Below are 20,146 nucleotides of genomic sequence, written 5' to 3'. Positions count from 1 at the left end.
CAGTTTGGCGGGCAGCAAACTCCTTTGAAGAAGACCGCAGAGCCCACCTCACTGACAAAAGGCAAAGGAGGAAAAACCCAACACCCAACCCCAACCAACCAATTTTCCCCTGCAACCGCTGCAACCGTGTCTGCCTGTCCCGCATCGGACTTGTCAGCCACAAACGAGCCTGCAGCTGACGTGGACTTTTTACCCCCTCCATAAATCTTCGTCCGCGAAGCCAAGCCAAAGAGACTAAGATAGTTTATGGACTATTTAAATTTAAACTTACAGTTCAAAAACAGGCTCTTTCAGCCTGTTCATGCTGCCCAATCACACCTAGTACATTTTGAATGGTGTGAAAAAAAACCAGAGCTCCCAGGAAAAGCCCATCCAGACACAGGAAAAACATACAAACTCCTTACCGAACCCGCAGGATTTGAACCCAAGTCCCTATCACTGCTGCTGTAACAGTGTTGCACTAACTGTGCTGTCCCTGTGACAACTATTAATGCATAAACACATATTTATATCGCTTTTAATAAATGGTCCTGTGAAGCTAGTGAGTTTAAAGGCACTCTCAACTCCTGCTCCAGTTTGTCTGATCTCGGAAGCTAAACAGACTCAGTCCTGGTTAGTACTTGGAGGAGAGGAAGCCTAGGAACACCAGGTGCTTTAGGTTTCTGTGAGGGGCTCTGGACAAAATGGTGGCTCTCTGTCTGCCTTATAGTAGACAAAAGTTAAAGATTTCATGCATGTTACATTCTAAATGTAGTATTACATGACAATAATTGAACCTTTACATTCTTGATGTTCCAGAATCCAACACCAGCTTCAGCTGCACACTTGGCCACTCTACAGAGTCTCAGCTCTGGCAGTACTCCCTGCATGCATTCTGGACTGTTGGCTCACATTCCAGATCAATGAAACAGATGCAGAAACATTGGGATTTCTGAACAATCAGATACCAGATAATCAGTTTTACTGGATAAATAGCTCCTCAACCTTTAAAAGTTGTTTTTCCATTCTTACTATGAAAATCATTTTCCATGCCTTTGATTGCCTCATGTCTGCATTGCTTTGTATACTCTCTACAACTTGCACTCTAGGACAAAAGTCAACCATTCTCCACACACGATTCTGTCATGGAGAGCACAAAGTTCCTTGGCATGCACATAAAGGACTATCTGGACTCAAGACCTCAGTTTTGGCAGTGCCTACACTTCCTCAGAAGGCTGAGCAAAAAGCTATTGGCCCCCACTTTGACAATCATTTACAGGAGCTCAATTGAAAGGGTCCTGTCTGGCTACATCATTGTGTGGTATGATGGCTGCAAAGCATCAGACCTGGTCTATATAGAGGACCATAGAAACAGTTGAGATCACTGGGGTCTGTTTCCTCTATTAATGATATTTACTGGGACCGTTACCTCAATAGGGCTTAAAGAATTAAAGAAGACCTTCTCCATCCAGCAGACATCATCTTTAACCCACTACCATCAAGAAAGAGGTACAAGAGCATCAAAATCAGGACTGCCATGCTGGGTAATATTTTCTTCCCGTAGGCTGTGAGATTGATGTATCCTGTAAATGTGCAAACCATCCCAAATGTGTGATCATTATGTACTATGTAGTGTGTGTTGTGAGTTTTTATGTGTACATCATGGTTAGTAGAGGAGCTGCTTCATTGGATTGTACCTCTTTTATCAAGTGCTCTGTGTTTGATCTGCCGCAGCTATTATAAATTCCTTCAAGACCGTGCTGGACTCGAACCCCAGTCCCAATAGCTGGTGCTGTAAAGGCATTATGCCACCCACAGTATTATTTTCTGTTTTAAGCTGTGTTCTACCTTTGATATGTTTACATAGAGGGGGGTTCCCTTAGGAATCAATGTGATTTCCGCCATTTTCTGTTGTCCAGCAATGGCCAGGTTCCAATATCGCCAGATTGAAGAGTTATAACCTGTAATATGTACAATCAGATGATAATAATCTTGAATTTGATTATCAGTAAACTTTGATCCCTTCATCCCGTGGTAACCATGGGTGACAGTCAGACAACCTGAAAATAATCCATTCTTCCACTTCAGTTTAATATCCTTTACCCAGTCACTCTATTTCATTGTTTTAACACCCAGACCATGTTTTTTGTGCAACAACCTTTCACATGACACCTTACTGAATGTCTTCTAAAAATCCAAAAATGTATTGATGGCCTCTTATCCACCCAAGTTCCCCTCCATCAAACGATGTTAAATCCGCCAAGGGATTTTCATTTTCAGCATGGTTCTTGATATTGCCTTTAGATGAATTAATCCGTTAATTATTAATTCCCTTGCTTTCCTTTCTTTAAGAGAAGTATAAAATATGAAATTTTCCAATTTACTGACAGTTTTATAATAGAGGGAATTTTAGAAGATCACAATAAACTCATTGACTGTCATTGAAATACCTCATTTTGAAGCCAAACCATCAGGAGATTCCAGTTTCAAACCAACTATTCTCTCCATACATTTCATACATTATTACCCTCCCACTCTCATTAAACCCTCGATTCCAGAGTATTTCTGTTATGAAGACAGAAACACAATATTGCAGTAACTCTTTGAATTTTTGATTATATTTATTGCCAATTCCCTCTCATAATCCACTTTCTTCTTTTCATTTTTTGGTCATTCTTTACTGATACCTAAAATTCTGTTAACCTCAAGTTTATAACTCTGAGAGGAACCACATGATGGAGGAGTGGTTGGTCGAGTGGAAACAGCCCTCTCCAGAGAAAAGAAATAAAAAATGTGAAAAAGCAGAGCTCAATAAACATAAAATACAGGAAGAGAAAGATAAAGTTATAGAGAAGAGACAGAAGATGGCACCCAAAAGAGAAAAAGTAAGAACAACAGAGAAAAGGAAAGAAGGAAAATCACTGAGAAGAAAGAAGGCCTTACTTGCACATCGGAGCAGAGAGCCACCATGGAGAGGAGCGGCCGATCTCCAGTGTTGGTGAGTCCCCAGGGGAGCGGTGTCCTCCCGACCGACGGACTCCAAAAATGGCTCTCAGAGCCAAGAAGAGTAGCACATGCACATTGCGCAAGTAAAAGAAAAGGTTAATGCCGGCGGGAGGGGGACTTGGCTGGGGAGCGGCCAGCTGTGGAGCGGCCAGCTGAGAGACGCCCAGTATCGGGGCGTTCGGCTGGGGAGAGCAAGCAAGAAAGAAGAAGAGTGGTGAGAATGAAGGGCTGAAAGAGGGTGAGCGGCAATGGGGCAATCGGCAGGGGGACGACCTGCGGCAGGTGACCCAGCAGCAGGTCGACCTGCGGCGGGAGGCCCAACAACTGGTTGACCTGCAGAAGGAGGCCCAACAACAGGAGACACAGCAGGTGAAGGCCCAGCAAGGATACAGAAGCAGCTCACCAGTGAAGGATGAAGATACAAAGACACAGAGAAGAGGACACAGACATAGATACAGACATAGAAGAAGAGGAGGAAGGAGACCAAGAATTTCAAAGAAAAGAAGGTAAAATAGAAGGACAAAATTTAGATAAAGCCTTTTTTGAAGAACAAATGAGGTCATTAAAAGAATGGCTATCATTAGAATTTAGTTCAATCAAAAGAAAAATGAAAAGAGCTGAAGACAGAATGCAAAGCTTAGAGTTGGTCATGACTGAAATAAGGAAAAGAGTAGAAAATGTGGAGGAACGAGAAACTGCTGTAGAAATGGAGATAAATGATTTAAGAGGAAAGTTGGAAGAGAGCGAAAAAAAATTAAAGAGACACAAGATTTATTGTCACAAAAAACTGATGTATTGGAAAACTACAGTAGGCGAAACAACATAAAAATAGTGGGCCTGAAAGACGGGAAAGAAGGGTCAGATATGAAGGAATTTATAAAAGGATGGATCCCAAAGGTGCTGGGAATGACAGATTCACATGAATAGAAATCGAAAGGGCGCATAGAGCGCTAGTTCCTAAACTGCCACCACATCAAAAACCGAGAACCATATTGGTAAAATTTCTAAGATATACAACAAGAGAAAACATACTGGAGCAGGCAAAAAAGAAGGTTAGAGAAGACAATAAGCCATTGGAATATAAGGGACAAAAATTTTTTTTTGTTGTTTTATACGGATATAAGCTTTGAACTTTTAAAGAAGAGGAAGGAATTCAACACGGCGAAAACAATTTTACGGAAGAAAGGGTATAACTTTATATTAAGATATCCAGCGGTACTCAAAGTATTCATTCCTGGGGAACGGAATAGACTGTTTTCGGACCCAAAGAAAGCCCAAGAATTTGCTGAACATTTGCAGAACAGAAGAGAGGAGGAAGAGTGACAAGAAGGAAGACCGGCAAGAAAATATACAAAAATATGTAAAAATATAAAGTAAAGATAATGTATATATAAAGATTTAAAGATGGATAAGAAGGGGAAGAAGGGAAAAGAGAGCTTTGTTATAAGTATAGGAACATAGTGTTCTCTGGGGGGGGGCTGGGGGGGGAAGAATAATGGTCACTGCGAAATTGGTTGACGCTTGCGAGTAAGTTCACAAACCGAATGGAGAGTTGTGGTTGCCGTCAAGGGACAGGAGGCAATCCAAGGAGAGGAGGTTCATTTGGGATTAAAGGTTTATTGCTTGTGAGGATATTTCATGTCTTAAATGCATTGTCATATATTGAGATTAAAAAGGAAAACTTAAAAATAGTAATGGACAAAAAAGGGGGTTGGAGGTGGTGAAGAGGCAGAAAAGTGAAAATAAAGATGGCTACATTGAACTATATGACTATAAACATTAATGGAATATATAACCAAGTTTAAGTGTATCCCATTGGAAAAAAAAAATCACATAATTTATAAGACAAAGTTATAATGATTGGGAAAACCTGGGAACCATATATGGAACATGGCAGAAAGAGCAGGCCGAGGACCACCACCACCTAAAATGATAAGATAAACACGATCAGATTTAATGTGAATAAGTAGATGATACGTCTTTTTTGTTTGTATTCCTTTTGTATAAAGATATTGTTTTATTGTATTTTATATGTTCAATATCTACTGTTTTTGGAGGGAAGGGGGAAGGGAGGGATGGGAAGGAAAAAAGAGAAAATGTCACTGTGAATATTTAAAGAGATGCATCTGTCAATATATTGGTTGATATGGTTCATAGTGCGATAAATAAAGAATTACCAAAAAAAGTTTATAACTCCACATGGTATCATTGTAAACAATTTATAATGAGAAATTATTCTTAAACTCCTATGTTAGCAACAGAACAGAATTTTTCTTTCACCATTGGTTAAATAGTCTTTAGTGAAACATGAAAGTCTGCAAATGGTATGTGACTGTAGAAAAATCACACTGAAATGCTGGAGGAAATAAGCTGGTCTTTCCAGCATTTATAGGAGAAAAAAGGCCCTTTCATGCCAGGCTGGCTATAAGCATGGAAGGAAAATATAAACTTGTCTTTCATAGAGCAGCCTTTTCGGGCTGCTCCTGCATCGTATTCATGTTGATCAACGCCTCATAGTGCTCTCCGGAGTCAATGGAGGTGGGGCAACTAGTGCCGTAGCACCGCCCGCCAGGTTGATGTCATTCATACTTGCTGACGCAAAAAGATCCCCTAGTGGATCATGGTGGCCCCGGAGCAAGCAAGACAGATGCTTGTGATGTTTTTAGCCAGTCTTAATATCCAGGGAGAAATCCAGTAGGGCCATTAATGCCCTGCTCCTGCATCTCAGGCTGACGACGTCACTGCGACGTAATCAGCCTACCTCTAACCAGCTGCAACAAGCGGCATTACATTCATGCGAGGCGGTGGAGCGCTGCGCCCCATTTATTACCTTTCTCCGAGAGGGTTCGCAGTTAACGCTTTGGAGCCAGCCATGGCACATTCAAGAAGGCAAGTCTCCCCAAGTAAGGATGGAGAATCTCCGCCTTTACAGTCGGGATTTTTCAATGCATGAAAGGGCCTAAAGATATATTGCCAATGTTTCGGGCATGAGACCGTCTTCAAGATCTTTTCTGTTTTACCAATTCATCTAATTTTCCTAATTAGGAAATATTGGATTTAACTCAAAACACTCCAATACAATGGATAATGTGTAATTATGTAATTATCACCTTTGCTGCGGAGATAACAAAAAATCCAAATAGTCAATGGTATATATGTTCTTCTAAGTTATGACTATTTCTTATTTCTCTAGCCCAAAGACCACCCCACCCTCATTTATCTTCCCATCTACATCCTACCCAGCACCTGTCACTTTTTTCCCATCCTTTCCATTCTAAATATAATACACTGGAATAAACCCCCAGCATTGTACAGTGATTTATTGACAGAGTACATACATGACATCATATACCACCCTGATATTCTTTTTCTGCAGGCAAGGCAGAATTATCACTAATTGGTAATGCAAAAAACTGTGCCTAGCTTATACATGTAAACAAAAAGAGCTGCAAACAGATAATGAATATCACCAAACTAACTGTGCCATATGGAGAGAATATTTTTTAAAAATCAACAAAGTGCAGAAAAATCTTTAAATGAGTCCCTGATTGAATTTGTTGTTGAGGAGGGGTAGCAGTTGTTCCTGAACCTGGTGGTGCGAGTCTTGTGCCACCTATACTTCTTCCCTGATGACAGCAGTGAGAACAGAGCGTGTGCCAGATGGTGTGGATCATTGATGATTGCTGCTGCTTTCCCACAGCAGCATTCCCTGTAGATGTTCACGATAGTGGGGAGGGTTTTGCCTGTGATGTCCTGAGCTATGTCCACTATCTTTCGGAGGGGCTTTATGCTCAGGGTGTTGGTGATCCCATACCAGAGTGTAATACAGCTAGTAAGCACACTTTCCACCACACATCTGTAGAAATTTGCCAGGGTTTCTGGTGTCATAACGAACCTCCACAAACTCTTGAGGAAGTAGAGGAACTGACTTGCTTTATTTACAATGCCTTCACTGTTCGGTCCAGGAAAGATCCTCCAAGATAGTGACTCCCAAGTACACAATATTAACAAGATGACTTTTCCACATATTTTCACTTTAAATTTATATTACATGAACTGTTCCTCTTTTTTTTTTGCTAAACAAAGCAAACAAACAAGAGTTATCAATTCACCTAGAAACCAGTCTTATTGCTGATCAGTAATAGCAAGTAATTTTTGAAGTACTTTCATCAGTTCTTTTGGGCCAATGAGGAAAAGGAGTTTGCTGAATCTCCATCAAAGAAATCAATAGGGAAATAGTTATCATTTAAGGACGATTTTGATTCATACCAGAAAAGAACAAAGAACAATATAAAATGTGCTTCCTCCAATTTCCAATTTGTAAATTCAGTGGGATGTGAAAATAAAGAGCCGCAGATAAAATTGCAAAGGGACAATTCATAATATTTATAGTGGTGTTGTCTCAGGATAGACTAGGTATACTGTAAAAAAAGTGGTAAATATAAGACTGAAGTCCGAGTTGCATGGATATGAACATACAAACAAAAATGTTGAATGCATGTCAAGTGATTTAAAAAAGTGAGTCAATGTGTTCTTAATCAAACCAGTGTTAGGCTCACCCCAAGTTTTTAAATTCCAGATTAAATGAATTTAAATTCCACAAATGCTAGAAAGAGTTTGGAACTCACATCTCTGGGTTATCAGTCCAAGCTTTGAATTATGAGTTGGTAAATTCATTAATTGATCCTACAAATTAATATTTCAAACAAACCAAACGGTTGGTTATCCCAGGAGTACAGATAGTAAATAAAATCAGAAATACAAACAGTAACAAAGTGATGATTAATATTGAAAATGTTATCAAGGTTTCTTTTTCCAGATGTTGCCTATCCTGCTGAGTGTTTCAAGGGGAAAAGAAGAGAAGTTTTAATGCATCCTTACAGGACACTGAAACAATCTAGTGCTCTGCATTCAATTTTTATCTCCAAACTATAATGATGAACACTCATGCATTGGAGGCAATGCAGAGATGGTTTACTTGGTTGATATTGGCGGGGCCAAGAAGTTGATGTGTGGTTGAGGTGGTCAGGGTCATACTCTCTGTACTGTAGAATGATGAATTTATCCTATTGACCTAATTTGAAAGGCCTCAACAGGATGGATACTAAACAAGAATGAATTTCTTTCCTCATTTTGCCATGCTCTGAAAGATATTTGAACTAAAATGGAATTGAAATTTGTGGAAAGAGAGCAAGAGTGTTGAGGCCAAGATTGGATCAGCCATGATATTATTAATAATAGAGTTGGCTTCAGGGGCCAATTGATTTATTCCTGTTTCTTACATTGATGTGCAAAGTACCCCAAACACTTACAAAGCATTCTCTTTGACTAAGCAGAGAAAATACTCCGTTCAAGGATTTTTTTAAAAAAAAAGAAAAGCACTGAGATAGAAACAGCCTTGGACAGTGACTTTAAAAGATATGGTGAACATGAAGCAACACATATTTTATTGTTATTTTGTTATATTGAAATATCAATATAGAAAACCCAACAATAACAATTATAACAGTTTATTATACAAAGTCTCTCATAATTTGCACATGCAAACACAAAAAATACATAAATGCACTTGTTTATGGTGCATTTATGGTGGTCTCCCATAAAATTTCACTAATTATAACTACTAAATTAAACTTCATTTGATGGCATAATAAATACAAGAAAATGGAAATCTAGGCCAGAAAAGTACTCGAGTCTGTTCTCTACCATTAAACAAAGTCATAGATACTCTGATCTTGGCCTCTGCTCCAATTTTGAGTCACAAAGTCATACAGTATGGAAACAAGACATTTGTTCTGTACTGTTCATGTTGACCAAGAGGCAACCATCCACACTGATCCCATCTTCCAGCACTTGGCCCATAGTTTTCTATACCCAACCAATTTAAGTGCCAATCTAGAAATTTTGCAAATGCTGTCCATGATTTTGCTTCTACCACTCTCCTGCAGCACATCCCTGCTACTCACCTCTCCCTGGGTGATAAAGTTCCCCTAAAGCTCTCTAAATCTTTCACCTTTTATCCAAAAACCAAAAATTAATTTTATTCACTTCTGATATGGGGAAAAGTTTCCTGTAATTTACCCACACTATATCCCTCAATTTGGCAAGAACAGCTCCTCCACAATCTCCATCAGCACCTATAGGGTTGCATACTTAAACCTATGCTTTAGAGGTATGACTTTGTAACTTGGAGCAATAACACCACACACAAATTTGTTGACAATACCACTGTAGTGGGCGGTATAAAAAGAGGCGATGAGTCAGCATGTAGGAGGGAGATTGAAAACTTGGCTAAATGGTGGACTAACAACAACCACACACTCAATGTCACCAAAACCAAGGAGCTGATTGTGGACTTCAGGAAGGGAAACCCCAGAGGTATACAATCCAATGACCATTGGAGTATCAGAGATAGAGAGGATGAGCAAATTTAAAAATTCCTGGGGGTCACTATCTCAGAGGACCTTACATGAACACATCATTTTTTTCCCCAAAAATATACTTTATTCAAAATAAATTATTTACAAAACAAGAAATATGTTGATGATTTTTTACATTCATGTTAGTCATATCTATATATTCTCATCATGTACATTTTACATACATCATTACCTCCACTGTGGCACCTTGTGATTTCCACATTTTGTCATTAGACACAGCTTTTCTAGAAAAAAATTATTTACAAACAAGAGTTCAAATGTTTTTACACTCATAATGTCAGTCACATCTACACATTTTTATCAATGTACATTGTTACATTTGTTCTCTCCATATCCTGTTACCACCACTGTGGCACCTTGCACTTTTTCCCCTAGTTGAGGGGATTCCCTTTCATCTCAGCCCCTCAATGCTCAGTAATGGAAGGACTCTAAACTTTCCTCTTTCCCCACAGCACCCTCACATTGGCTGCACCAAGCCTCAGCACATCCGTCCGCACATATGCCTGCAGTCTAGAATGCGCCAGAATTCCTGGACTGACATCTCATTATGCTGAAAAACCAACAGGTTTTGGGAAGACCAAAGAGTGTCTTTCACAGTTGATGATTTTCCTGCAGTTCTGGATGTTGGACTCACAGTGTGACCCTGGAAACATTCCGCAGATTACTCTGTCATTCTGCCGCTGGGGATGAACCACGACAAAGCCCCCTGTATCCTTCTCCACACATTCTTTGCAGGTAATGTGATTATACAAGAAGGATCTCATTGGGAGGGCTCCTCTCACCACCCGCCAGGCCAAGTCTTGGTGTTTATTTGTGAGCCCTGGCAATGTGGCATTCCGCCAAATAACCTGGACATAACATACTAATGCCTTTGTGATCAAAGCACACTAGCACCTCTGCTTCCTCAGGAGATTGTGGAGGTTCGAAACCTCAGCAAACTTCTGCAGATGAGGAGTGGAAAGTGTGCTGACTGGCTGCATGAAAGATTGATAAGAGAGCACCAACGCCCCATAGAAGAAAGCCCTGAAAAAGGTAGTCATTGTAGCCCAGTATATCACAGGCAAAGTTCTATCTACCATTGAGAAAATTTACATGGAATGCGGTCATTGGAGAGCAGCAACAATTGTCAAGGATCCACATGACCTAGAACATGCTCTGTTCTCGCTGCTTCCATGAGGAAAGAGGTACAGGTGCCACAAGGCTCATATCTAGGTTCAGGATTAGATGCAACCCCTCCCCCGCCCCCCCACAATCCCCAACCATCAAACTCCTAAACAACAGCTTCAAAGACTCATTTCAGGACTCTTACTTTGTTTTTATCTATCAATAAATATTTATTTTCTGTATTTGTTTTCTGTTTGTTTACCTTTCTTCTTGTGTAAATTTTATAGTTACCAGTAATTAAAAATTCTGCCAGGCCTGCAAGAAAAATCACAGGGTTGTATGTGATATCTGACAATAAATTTGAACCTCACTTCTATCCTTTTAATTTCCTCTGTTCCTCGGATAAAGTCCATCTCCAGTCTTTCTTAAGAAATGAAACACTCCATCTAACAGAGGCCTTGGTGCAGCATTAGTACAAGATGGAAAACCCTCAAAAGAATTAACAGTAGAGACCAGATATGCCAATATTGAGAAGTGTGGAGGTCATAAACAGATGCGAAAATCATTGATTTCTAAATCAATTAGTAGAAGAACTGACTCGGGACGGTGTAATACTGGATCTCCTGTTAGGGAACGAGCTAGGTCAGGTATGGGACATTAATGTTGGAGAACAAATTGGGTCTAGTGATCATAACTCTCTTAGTTTTAGGGTAGTTTTAGGGAAGAGCAAGGAGGGGCCTAAAGTTGAGGTTCTGGATTGGAGAAGAGCAAATTTCGAAGGAATAAGAAGGGATTTGGGGAGTATTGAGTGGCACAGGATATTTTCAGGTAAGGATGTAAATGAAAAATGGAGGATATAAAAATGGAGAGGAGAGGGTACAGAGTAGATATGTCCCAGTGAGGATCAAAGGAAAGGCTGGAAGTCATAGGGAGGCTTGGTTTTCGAGGAATATTGGAAATTTGGTTAGGAGAAAAAGGGAGGTGTATAAGAGGTAGAAAGAGAAGGGAGCTGAGAATTTGAAGGAGGACTACAAGGAGTGTAGAAGGAATCTTAAGAAAGAAATTAGAAAGGCCAAAAAAAGGCACAAAGAGGCTTTGGCAGACAGAGTAAAAATAAATCCAAAGGGTTTCTATAGGTACATTAAAAGTAAAAGATTAGTGAGGGATAAAATTGGATCCCTTGTAGATAGTGAGGGTAGGCTGAGTGAGAAGTCAGAGGAAATGGGGGAAATTTTGAATGATTTCTTTGCCTCGGTATTCACTAGGGAAAAAAATATTGAACCAGTTGAAGTAAAGAAAAATAGTGGGGAGGTCATGAAGCATATAAGGATAACCGAGGAGGTAGTGATGGCTGTGTTGAAAAAGATAAAGGTGGATAAATCTCCGGGACTGGACAAAATATTCCCAAGGACACTCAGGGAGGCTAGTGGACAGATAGTGGGGCCATTAACAGAGATATTTAGGATGTCACTGGCCACAGGGGAAGTGCCAAAGGATTGGAGGGTGGCGCATGTGGTTCCGCTGTTTAAGAAAGGGTCCAAATGTAAACCTGGGAATTATAGGCCTGTGAGTCTGACATCTGTGGTGGGCAAGTTGATGGAAAGTGTTCTGAGGGATGGTATTTACAAATATTTGGAGATACAGGGATTGATAGGGAGTAATCAGCATGGTTATGTCAGGGGTAGATCATGCTTGACAAACCTGATTGAGTTTTTCGAGGGGATTACAAAAAAGGTTGATGAAGGGAAAGCTGTGGATGTTGTCTATTTAGACTTTAGTAAAGCTTTTGACAAAGTTCCTCACTGGAGGTTAGGAAAAAAGGTGGAGGCATTAGGTATAAATAAGGAGGTAGTGAAATGGATTCAGCAATGGTTGGATGGGAGGTGTCAGAGAGTAGTGGTAGAAAATTGTTTGTCCAATTGGAGGCCAGTGACTAGTGGAGTTCCTCAGGGATCGGTCCTGGGTCCTCTAATGTTTGTTATATATATTAACGATCTGGAAGTAGGGGTGGAGAATTGGATAAGCAAGTTTGCGGATGATACAAAGATTGGTGGTGTTGTGGACAGTGAGGAAGATTACCGTAGATTAAAAGGTGATTTAGGAAGGCTGGAGGTGTGGGCTGCGAAATGACTGATGGAATTTAATACAGAAAAGTGTGAGGTGTTACATTTTGGAAAGGCAAATCTAAATAGGTCATATGCATTAAATGGTAGGCTATTGAGATGTGCAGAGCAACAAAGGGATTTAGGAGTTATGGTAAATAGTACCCTTGAGGCTGATACTCAGGTAGATGGTGTGGTGAAGAAGGCATTTGGAATGTTGGCCTTCATAAATCGGTGTATTGAATTCAAGAGTAGGGAGGTTATGATGAAATTGTACAAGGCATTGGTGAGGCCAAATTTGGAGTACTGTGTACAGTTTTGGTCACCAAATTATAGGAAAGATATAGACAAAATAGAGAGAGTGCAGAGAAGGTTCACGAGAATGTTGACAGGATTTCAAGGTTTGAGTTACAAGGAAAGGTTGTGCAGACTGAAGCTTTTTTCTCTGGAGCGTAGAAGATTGAGAGGGGACTTGATAGAGGTGTTTAAGATTTTAAAAGGGACAGACAGAGTAAATGTGGATAGGCTTTTTCAATTAAGAGTGGGGGAGATTCAAACTAGAGGGCATGGTTTAAGATTGAAGGGGGAAAATTATAAGGGGAACATGAGGGGAAATTTCTTTACGCAAAGGATGTGGAATGAGCCGGCAGACATGGTTGAGGCGGGATCATTGGTTACATTTAAAGAAAGACTGGATAGTTACATGGAGAGGAGAGGACTGGAGGGGTATGGACCGGGTGCTGGTCAGTGGGACTAGGAGGATGGGGATTTGTTACGGCATGGACTAGTAGGGCCGAACTGGCCTGTTCTGTGCTGTAAGTGGTTATATATATATGGTTATATATGGGAAAGTTTCACAAGTTTCTGTATTGAAGAAAGTTTATAGTGGAAAGTGATCATTACCCACTGGAACGTATCCAGAAAAAGAATCTAAACAAGGCACCAGCTAAACTGCAGAGATTACTTCTATAACTACAATGCTACGACTCCAACTTAAAACACATACCAGGCAAAGAGATGGTGCTTGTTGATACCTTCTCACGACTTTCCCCAAATGAAAAATATGAAATGGAAGACACAGGGATCAAGATATATCATCTCGTCAGTGTGACCAGTAATAAATTAAGCAAGATCAGAGAAGAAACCAATGATAATGTGTTGCAAGTGCTTTCTCAACAAGTAATACAAGGATGGCCAGAGAAGATAAAGCAGATACAACCTTCAATACATCAATATTGGTCGATCAGAAGCAACATATCATTGGAGAATGGTGTTCTGCTGGCTGGATCAAGACTGATTATAGCTGAAACAATCCAGAAAATACACGAAGCTCACATAGGAATGAAGAAATGCAAACTCAGAGCGAAGTCAGCCGTGTACTGGACTGGTATATATGAAGTCATTGAAAATATGGTGGCAACAGGTAAAATATGCCAAGAATACAGAAGCACACAACAAAAAGAGGAAACGATTTCCACAGAAGTACCTACCAGGCCATGGCATACAGTGGGAACAGGGTTGTTCATCAACAATCAAGAGTGGTATTTAATAGTAGCCTGTTACTACTAAGTTTCATTCGGCAAAAAGGTGAAAGACCTGAGAGCATCAACTATCACCTCAGAAATGAGAGCATTCCTTGCTGAACAAGGAATACCCGAGCAAGTATGTGGCAATGGAACACAGTTCATGTCACTCGTATTCAGAAAGCTGGCGACAGAATATGGGTTTGTTATCACTACATCATCCCCATACTACCCCAAAGGTCACGGGTTCATTGAAAGATGAGTGCAAACTGTGAAACGCACACTAGTTAAGTGTTGCGAAACAAAAGAAGGCCCATACCTAGCTCTTCTATCATTACGAACAACACCTCTAAGGCCTGACATGAAGTCCCCGGCAGAACTTCTAAATGGCAGGAGATATAAAACAACTCTGCCAAGCAAAATACACCCTCCAGAAGACCAGGAGGAAACCACAAGAAGACTGGCTGACACACATGAAGAAGAACGCCAACATTATAACAAACAAGCACAAACATTGCCCGAACTCTTCAGAGGGTGGCATGTGCATATTCAAGAGCCGGAGTTGAAAACATGGACCCCATCAAAGGTCATCAGAGAAGCTGAGACACCAAGATCATTCATTGTTGAGTCAGACTCTGGCAATCAGCTGAGGAGGAACAGAATTCACATCCGGCCGACACAAGATGTGATGAAGCAGAAAGCTTTAATATCAGCAAAGCCCTGCACCACCAATATCAAGTGAGGTATCAAGTGAAGAGACCACAACCACCAATACCGAAACATCAACACAGCAGTTGTCAGGTGAAGCACAACAAGCTACATCACCAACATGTGTACCAGCAACACAGAGCCCAACAGTCACAGCCAAAGCCACAAGATAGCAAAGCAATGCATTGCTACCAGTGTGATATCAATAAGATCTATTTCAAAATAGTTGTGTAAATAAACTAGTGTACAAGTTTCTAATTGCACTGGAAAGAAAATGATAAAGAACACTAAATTTTTAATCTTAAGGAGGAATGTTATATAATCAGGATAATGTGAACTATTTTGTAACTATGTAAGAATACATCGTAACTGCAGGGCACCACTGTGGGGAGTATGTATATATGTGTCAGGATAATGTGAACTATTTTGTATCTACGTAAGAATACATCGTAACTGCAGGGCACCACTGTGGGGAGTATGTATATATGTGTCAGGATAATGTGAACTATTTTGTATCTATGTAAGAATACATCGTAACTGCAGGGCACCACTGTGGGGAGCATGTATATATGTGTCAACAGTTTTCTGAGATGGTGGAAGTCATCAGTAAGTAAAATCTCTTTTGTTATTTGAATCTTGCACCTTTAAGTTATTTAAGAAGCCTCCCAAATAACACAGAGACATAACACTGTGCTCTAACCAAATCTTCCTGTTCGATTTAAACAAAGATTCAAAACTTTTTTTTTTAAATTTCATTCGATAAATATGATAGGTTCACAGAAATTTTTGTTTACTTTAATTCACACACTTCTACAAGTGAGCATGGAATGTGCACTGACTGGTTGCATCATGGCTGGGTTAGAAAACTCAAGCACACAAGAATGCAGAAATGCAGACCTAGCCAAGTCTTTTTGAAAGAAGAGATCAACACTAAACATTGCCTCAAGAAGGCAGCCAAAGGCACGAAGGATCCCCCATCCCCCTAGTCACAATCTCTTCAAAAGTCTCAAGCCTAGCAACTCTAGGTTCAAGAACAGACTTTTTTCCAACAGCTATCAGGTTCCTGAAGCTCCAAGTAATACACTACTCCAAGACCATCAAAGAACTCTGCGTTACAAAAACAGTGCATATTTGCACACACTGGAACTATGAATATAATGCTATCCATTATCTCTGCTGTAACACACTGTCTTCATTTAATTTACAATATATTGTTTGGTAGTACATTTTATGTACCAGTGTAACTGTAGCGAGAATTTCATTGCCTCTGCACATTCTTTGGCTTGGCTTCGTGGACGAAGATTTATGGAGGGGGTAAAAAGTCCACGTCAGCTGCAGGCTCGTTTGTGGCTGACCAGTCCGATGCGGGACAGGCAGACACGATTGCAGCGGTTGCAAGGGAAAATTGGTTGGTTGGGGTTGGGTGTTGGGTTTTTCCTCCTTTGCCTTTTGTCAGTGAGGTGGGCTCTGCGGTCTTCTTCAAAGGAGGCTGCTGCCCGCCAAACTGTGAGGCGCCAAGATGCACGGTTTGAGGCGTTATCAGCCCACTGGCGGTGGTCAATGTGGCAGGCACCAAGAGATTTCTTTAGGCAGTCCTTGTACCTTTTCTTTGGTGCACCTCTGTCACGGTGGCCAGTGGAGAGCTCGCCATATAATACGATCTTGGGAAGGCGATGGTCCTCCATTCTGGAGACGTGACCCATCCAGCGCAGCTGGATCTACTTATGACAATAAACATCCTATACACAGCTGAAACTTGAAAAAGAAAAGTACAAGTGCCCACATCCAATCCTTTAATCCCGTGTCCTAAAAGATCATTTAATTTCACATGAACTCAGAAGCTGAATGTTTCAAAAGCAAGATTAACACCCACATCATGGTCATTCAGGTCATAGAAATTCAGGATTCACAATCCATGACCCAAATTTTTGAATAAAATTAACTTTCACAGAATTCATGGAAATAATAAACTTAAAAAAAAACTAGCAATTCTAGACGGTCGTGAAGATGACACCGTTTTATGGGGTGGCTCATTTTCTAGGAACTCACAACCCTCAATATAGGTTCACCTGTACAATATTAACAAACAGCATACAAAAAGAAGTCCTTGCCACATCACTTTCCCTCCGCTGTTGCTGCATGGGTCCCTTGCTATCTGGTTACTAGTCTCAGGTATTTAAAAATAATTTGCATGTGAAGAACATAAAGCAATAGTCAACAACTGCTAACCAACACAAGTGAGGCAGAAATATCTGCCTCAGTCATATTCACAGAACACAATTCATTGCTAGTTAACAAAAAGGGAGGAAATCATTGGTAAAGTGGATGTCCTTTTCCAAAAAAAAAGCACTGGAACAGGGTGTTGTGGGAAACTAGGCTGCAGCAGCCAATGTCACATCTCTCTCCCACATCTCAACTGATTCATTATAGCTTTGAAATAGATACCTCTTTACTCAACAATTCAAGCTAGAGTGCGGACAGTAAAAGGTGTTCTGTTAATTCAAGTCTTTCTCTGAAGAGAATCTGGTATTAAAAAGTGACAGGTACAGGAGTCCCTATGAAAGTAATTCAGATAAAATAAAATGAAAGGCAATACTGACACTTCAGAATGAAACAACTTTGATGGTGTGGGCAAGGCCCTGCACCATGGGTCTGTACAATGAAAGGAACAAGCCCAACAGTACACAACAAAGTCTTTGAGTACATTTTTTTTAGTTCAAGGCAGTAGTTTGCATTGGAATCCAGCTTATACGCAGATGTCGCTTCTCCCATGGACTTCATCTCGCATCTCAGAACCAGCAAAACCAGACCAGAAACAAATCACCCTCAATAAGATCCCTCAATAAAGCAACTTGTGAAGATGACAAGTGACCAGAAGACAAATCTTAAAAGTTTTTTGGTATATCCTGAAAGATATTATGGACTACAGGTAAATCCAATCTATTTACTGCGATGATATTGTTGTGAATGTATCAGGTACATCACCACCAGCTTTTTATGTGTCCTTTCAGGTCTGAGGATGACATGCTTGCTCTCTGGTGCGTGGCTTCTGAGGCCAAAGTACAAATCTGACTCAGCTACAAAAGAATGGAAAATGCCCAACAGATCAGGTGATGAATAGGTTAAGGGGATTTGCTATTTCCACTGCTTATACAGGATCACTCATGATCTCCAACCATGGAACAGAGGTTATCGTTACCATCATTCATGGATTTACTCCACTGAGCAGTCATGGGCCAGATATTCCAAAGAGTCAGCGAGAACTTTGCATTTTTTATCTGAGCTTTTGAACACATCCTTGAATCTTTTCACCTATTTCCAAGAATCTAGTGTTGATCGCCACTTCTGTTAATGTCTGCTGAGAGAGGCCACAACAATGACTGGAAATTTACCACTAACGCTGCTTCCGCAAAGTCTTGCTACCGTCTGTCAAGCCTACTGGACAGGACACTGAAGCCAGACTCCCAAAACAAACTCCCACTACTACAGTGAAGGATACTATATAATACAATTTAATCCTGCATGAACAGTGACAAAGACTACTCTGAATATATATGTTTCTGCACACTCAAAGACTCCATAACTTTGGAGTGAGCCCACTTTACATAGTGAAGGCACTCAAACGTGCAAGTGAATCCAGTTTGAAAGATGAGATTCCACGGCCAACGAGTGAATCCTCCAGAGTTTGAAGGGTGCCTCCACAGCTTGTGCAAATCCCCTGACCAGTCTGGGATAGATACTTTGAGGAGTGAATCCTGTTTGGACAGTGAATCCGCTGCAGTCTGGGAGTGAATCCAGTTTGGATCCCATGCAGTATGGAAAGTGAATCGAGTTTAAAGAGTGGAACCCCCACAACCTGGGAGTGGGTATCGATGCCCTGAAGTGAGATGTCAGGGAGCAGGTCCGCTGGATCGCGCGGAGCCCCTGCAGTCTTGGAGTTTGAGGAGTGGCAACAGTTTGAGTGAACCCCCTCGACCCTGCTCTGGCAGGGGATCCAGTGCACGCCGACCTGCTCTGTTGTACAGTGAGCGAGTCCATTCGGGACTCCAGGCTGGGTGCGAGCGCAGAGTCGCCACCTCCAACCCCCCTGGATCGGGGCGCCGTCCTCTCACCCTCCAGGGAGAGCTCTCCTTCTCTCGGTGCGCTCGCTGGCCGAGGCCCGAACAGGACTGCGCGCCCAACCTCCGTGCTGCTTACCAGTGCGGACGGGCCGAGCGCAGCAGAGCCTGAGCCGACGGGCCTAGGACTGGCCGATATCCCTGCGCCCGCCGCCCGCCCCGCGCCGCCGATGTCCGGGACTACATGACGGCCGCTGCCGCCTGCCCCCTCCCGCCGCTGCCCGCCGGCCCAACCAGCCGCCCACTCACCTGCCGCCTCCGGGTCCCTGGCCGCTGCTTTCGGGGGTCGGCCTCGCGGCATTATTATTTTTGTTGGTTCTCGGATCTACTTTACTGTGAGCGCGCGCGGGGCGGCGCCGGGGGCGCGCACGGCAGAAGGGGTGGGGCGAGATGGCGGGCAGGCCTGGCGACGGCGGGGGAAGAAGCTGGCTCCTTTTTTCAAAGCCGAGGCTCTGCAGGCACTGGCCTCATGGCTAGTGGGTGGCCCAGGGCGACAGGATGGCCCTCACCCGGGAAGGGTTGCAGATAGCAACGGGATGGGAGATGGGGAGAGGATGGGCTTGGGGTGGGGTGGCGTAATACTCCATTCAGAATTTAACATGCATGACATTCTGCTGTAAGGAAGATGGAGAGTCACCTTGGTCACTGAAATGAGGCACCAGCAAGGATCAAACCTCTGGTTGACCTGACCACTGCTCTAACCACTGAGCTATTGGAGAGGGTTTGGGGGGAGTAGAGATGGAGAGAAGGTTTGGGGGTGTGGAGGTGGAGAGGGTTTGGGGGAGTGGAGGCAGAGAGGGTTTGGGGGAGTGGAGGCAGAGAGAGGGTTTGGGGGAGTGGAGGCGGAGAGGGTTTGGGAGTTTGGGGGAGTGGAGGTGGAGAGGGTTTGGGGGAGTGGAGGTGGAGAGGGTTTGGGGGAGTGGAGGCGGAGAGGGTTTGAGGGAGTGGAGACAGTGGAGGGTTTGGGGGAGTGGAGGCAGAGGGTTTGGGGGAGTGGAGGCAGAGGGTTTGGGGGAGTGGAGGCAGAGGGTTTGGGGGAGTGGAGGCAGAGGGTTTGGGGGAGTGGAGGCAGAGGGTTTGGGGGAGTGGAGGTGGAGAGGGTTTGGGGGAGGAGACGGTGGGGGTTGGGGGAGTGGAGGCGGAGCGAGGGTTTGGGGAAGTGTAAA

At 42.2% G+C, this 20,146-nt stretch overlaps 2 protein-coding genes across 2 annotated transcripts in view; one reads left to right on the top strand and one right to left on the bottom strand.

The window, feature by feature from the left end:
• LOC138755209 (zinc finger protein 236-like) overlaps window positions 1-19,353 on the bottom strand; it is a 160,014-nt gene extending 140,661 nt beyond the window's left edge. The window contains exon 1 of the mRNA XM_069920764.1: window positions 19,230-19,353. Coding sequence (XP_069776865.1) covers window positions 19,230-19,281 — 52 coding nt within the window. The 5' untranslated portion in view covers window positions 19,282-19,353. The remainder of the gene's footprint in view (window positions 1-19,229) is intronic.
• Window positions 15,391-20,146, top strand: part of znf516 (zinc finger protein 516) — a 283,926-nt gene continuing 279,170 nt past the window's right edge. The window contains exons 1-2 of the mRNA XM_069920768.1: window positions 15,391-15,468; window positions 17,874-19,315. The gene's annotated coding sequence lies outside the window, so the exon portion shown is untranslated. The remainder of the gene's footprint in view (window positions 15,469-17,873; window positions 19,316-20,146) is intronic.

Source organism: Narcine bancroftii, chromosome 2 (assembly GCF_036971445.1).
Source record: "Narcine bancroftii isolate sNarBan1 chromosome 2, sNarBan1.hap1, whole genome shotgun sequence".
NCBI classification, from domain to species: Eukaryota; Metazoa; Chordata; class Chondrichthyes; order Torpediniformes; family Narcinidae; genus Narcine; species Narcine bancroftii.
Note: the sequence above shows the minus strand (reverse complement) of the source record. Positions and strands in the feature narration are given on the sequence as shown.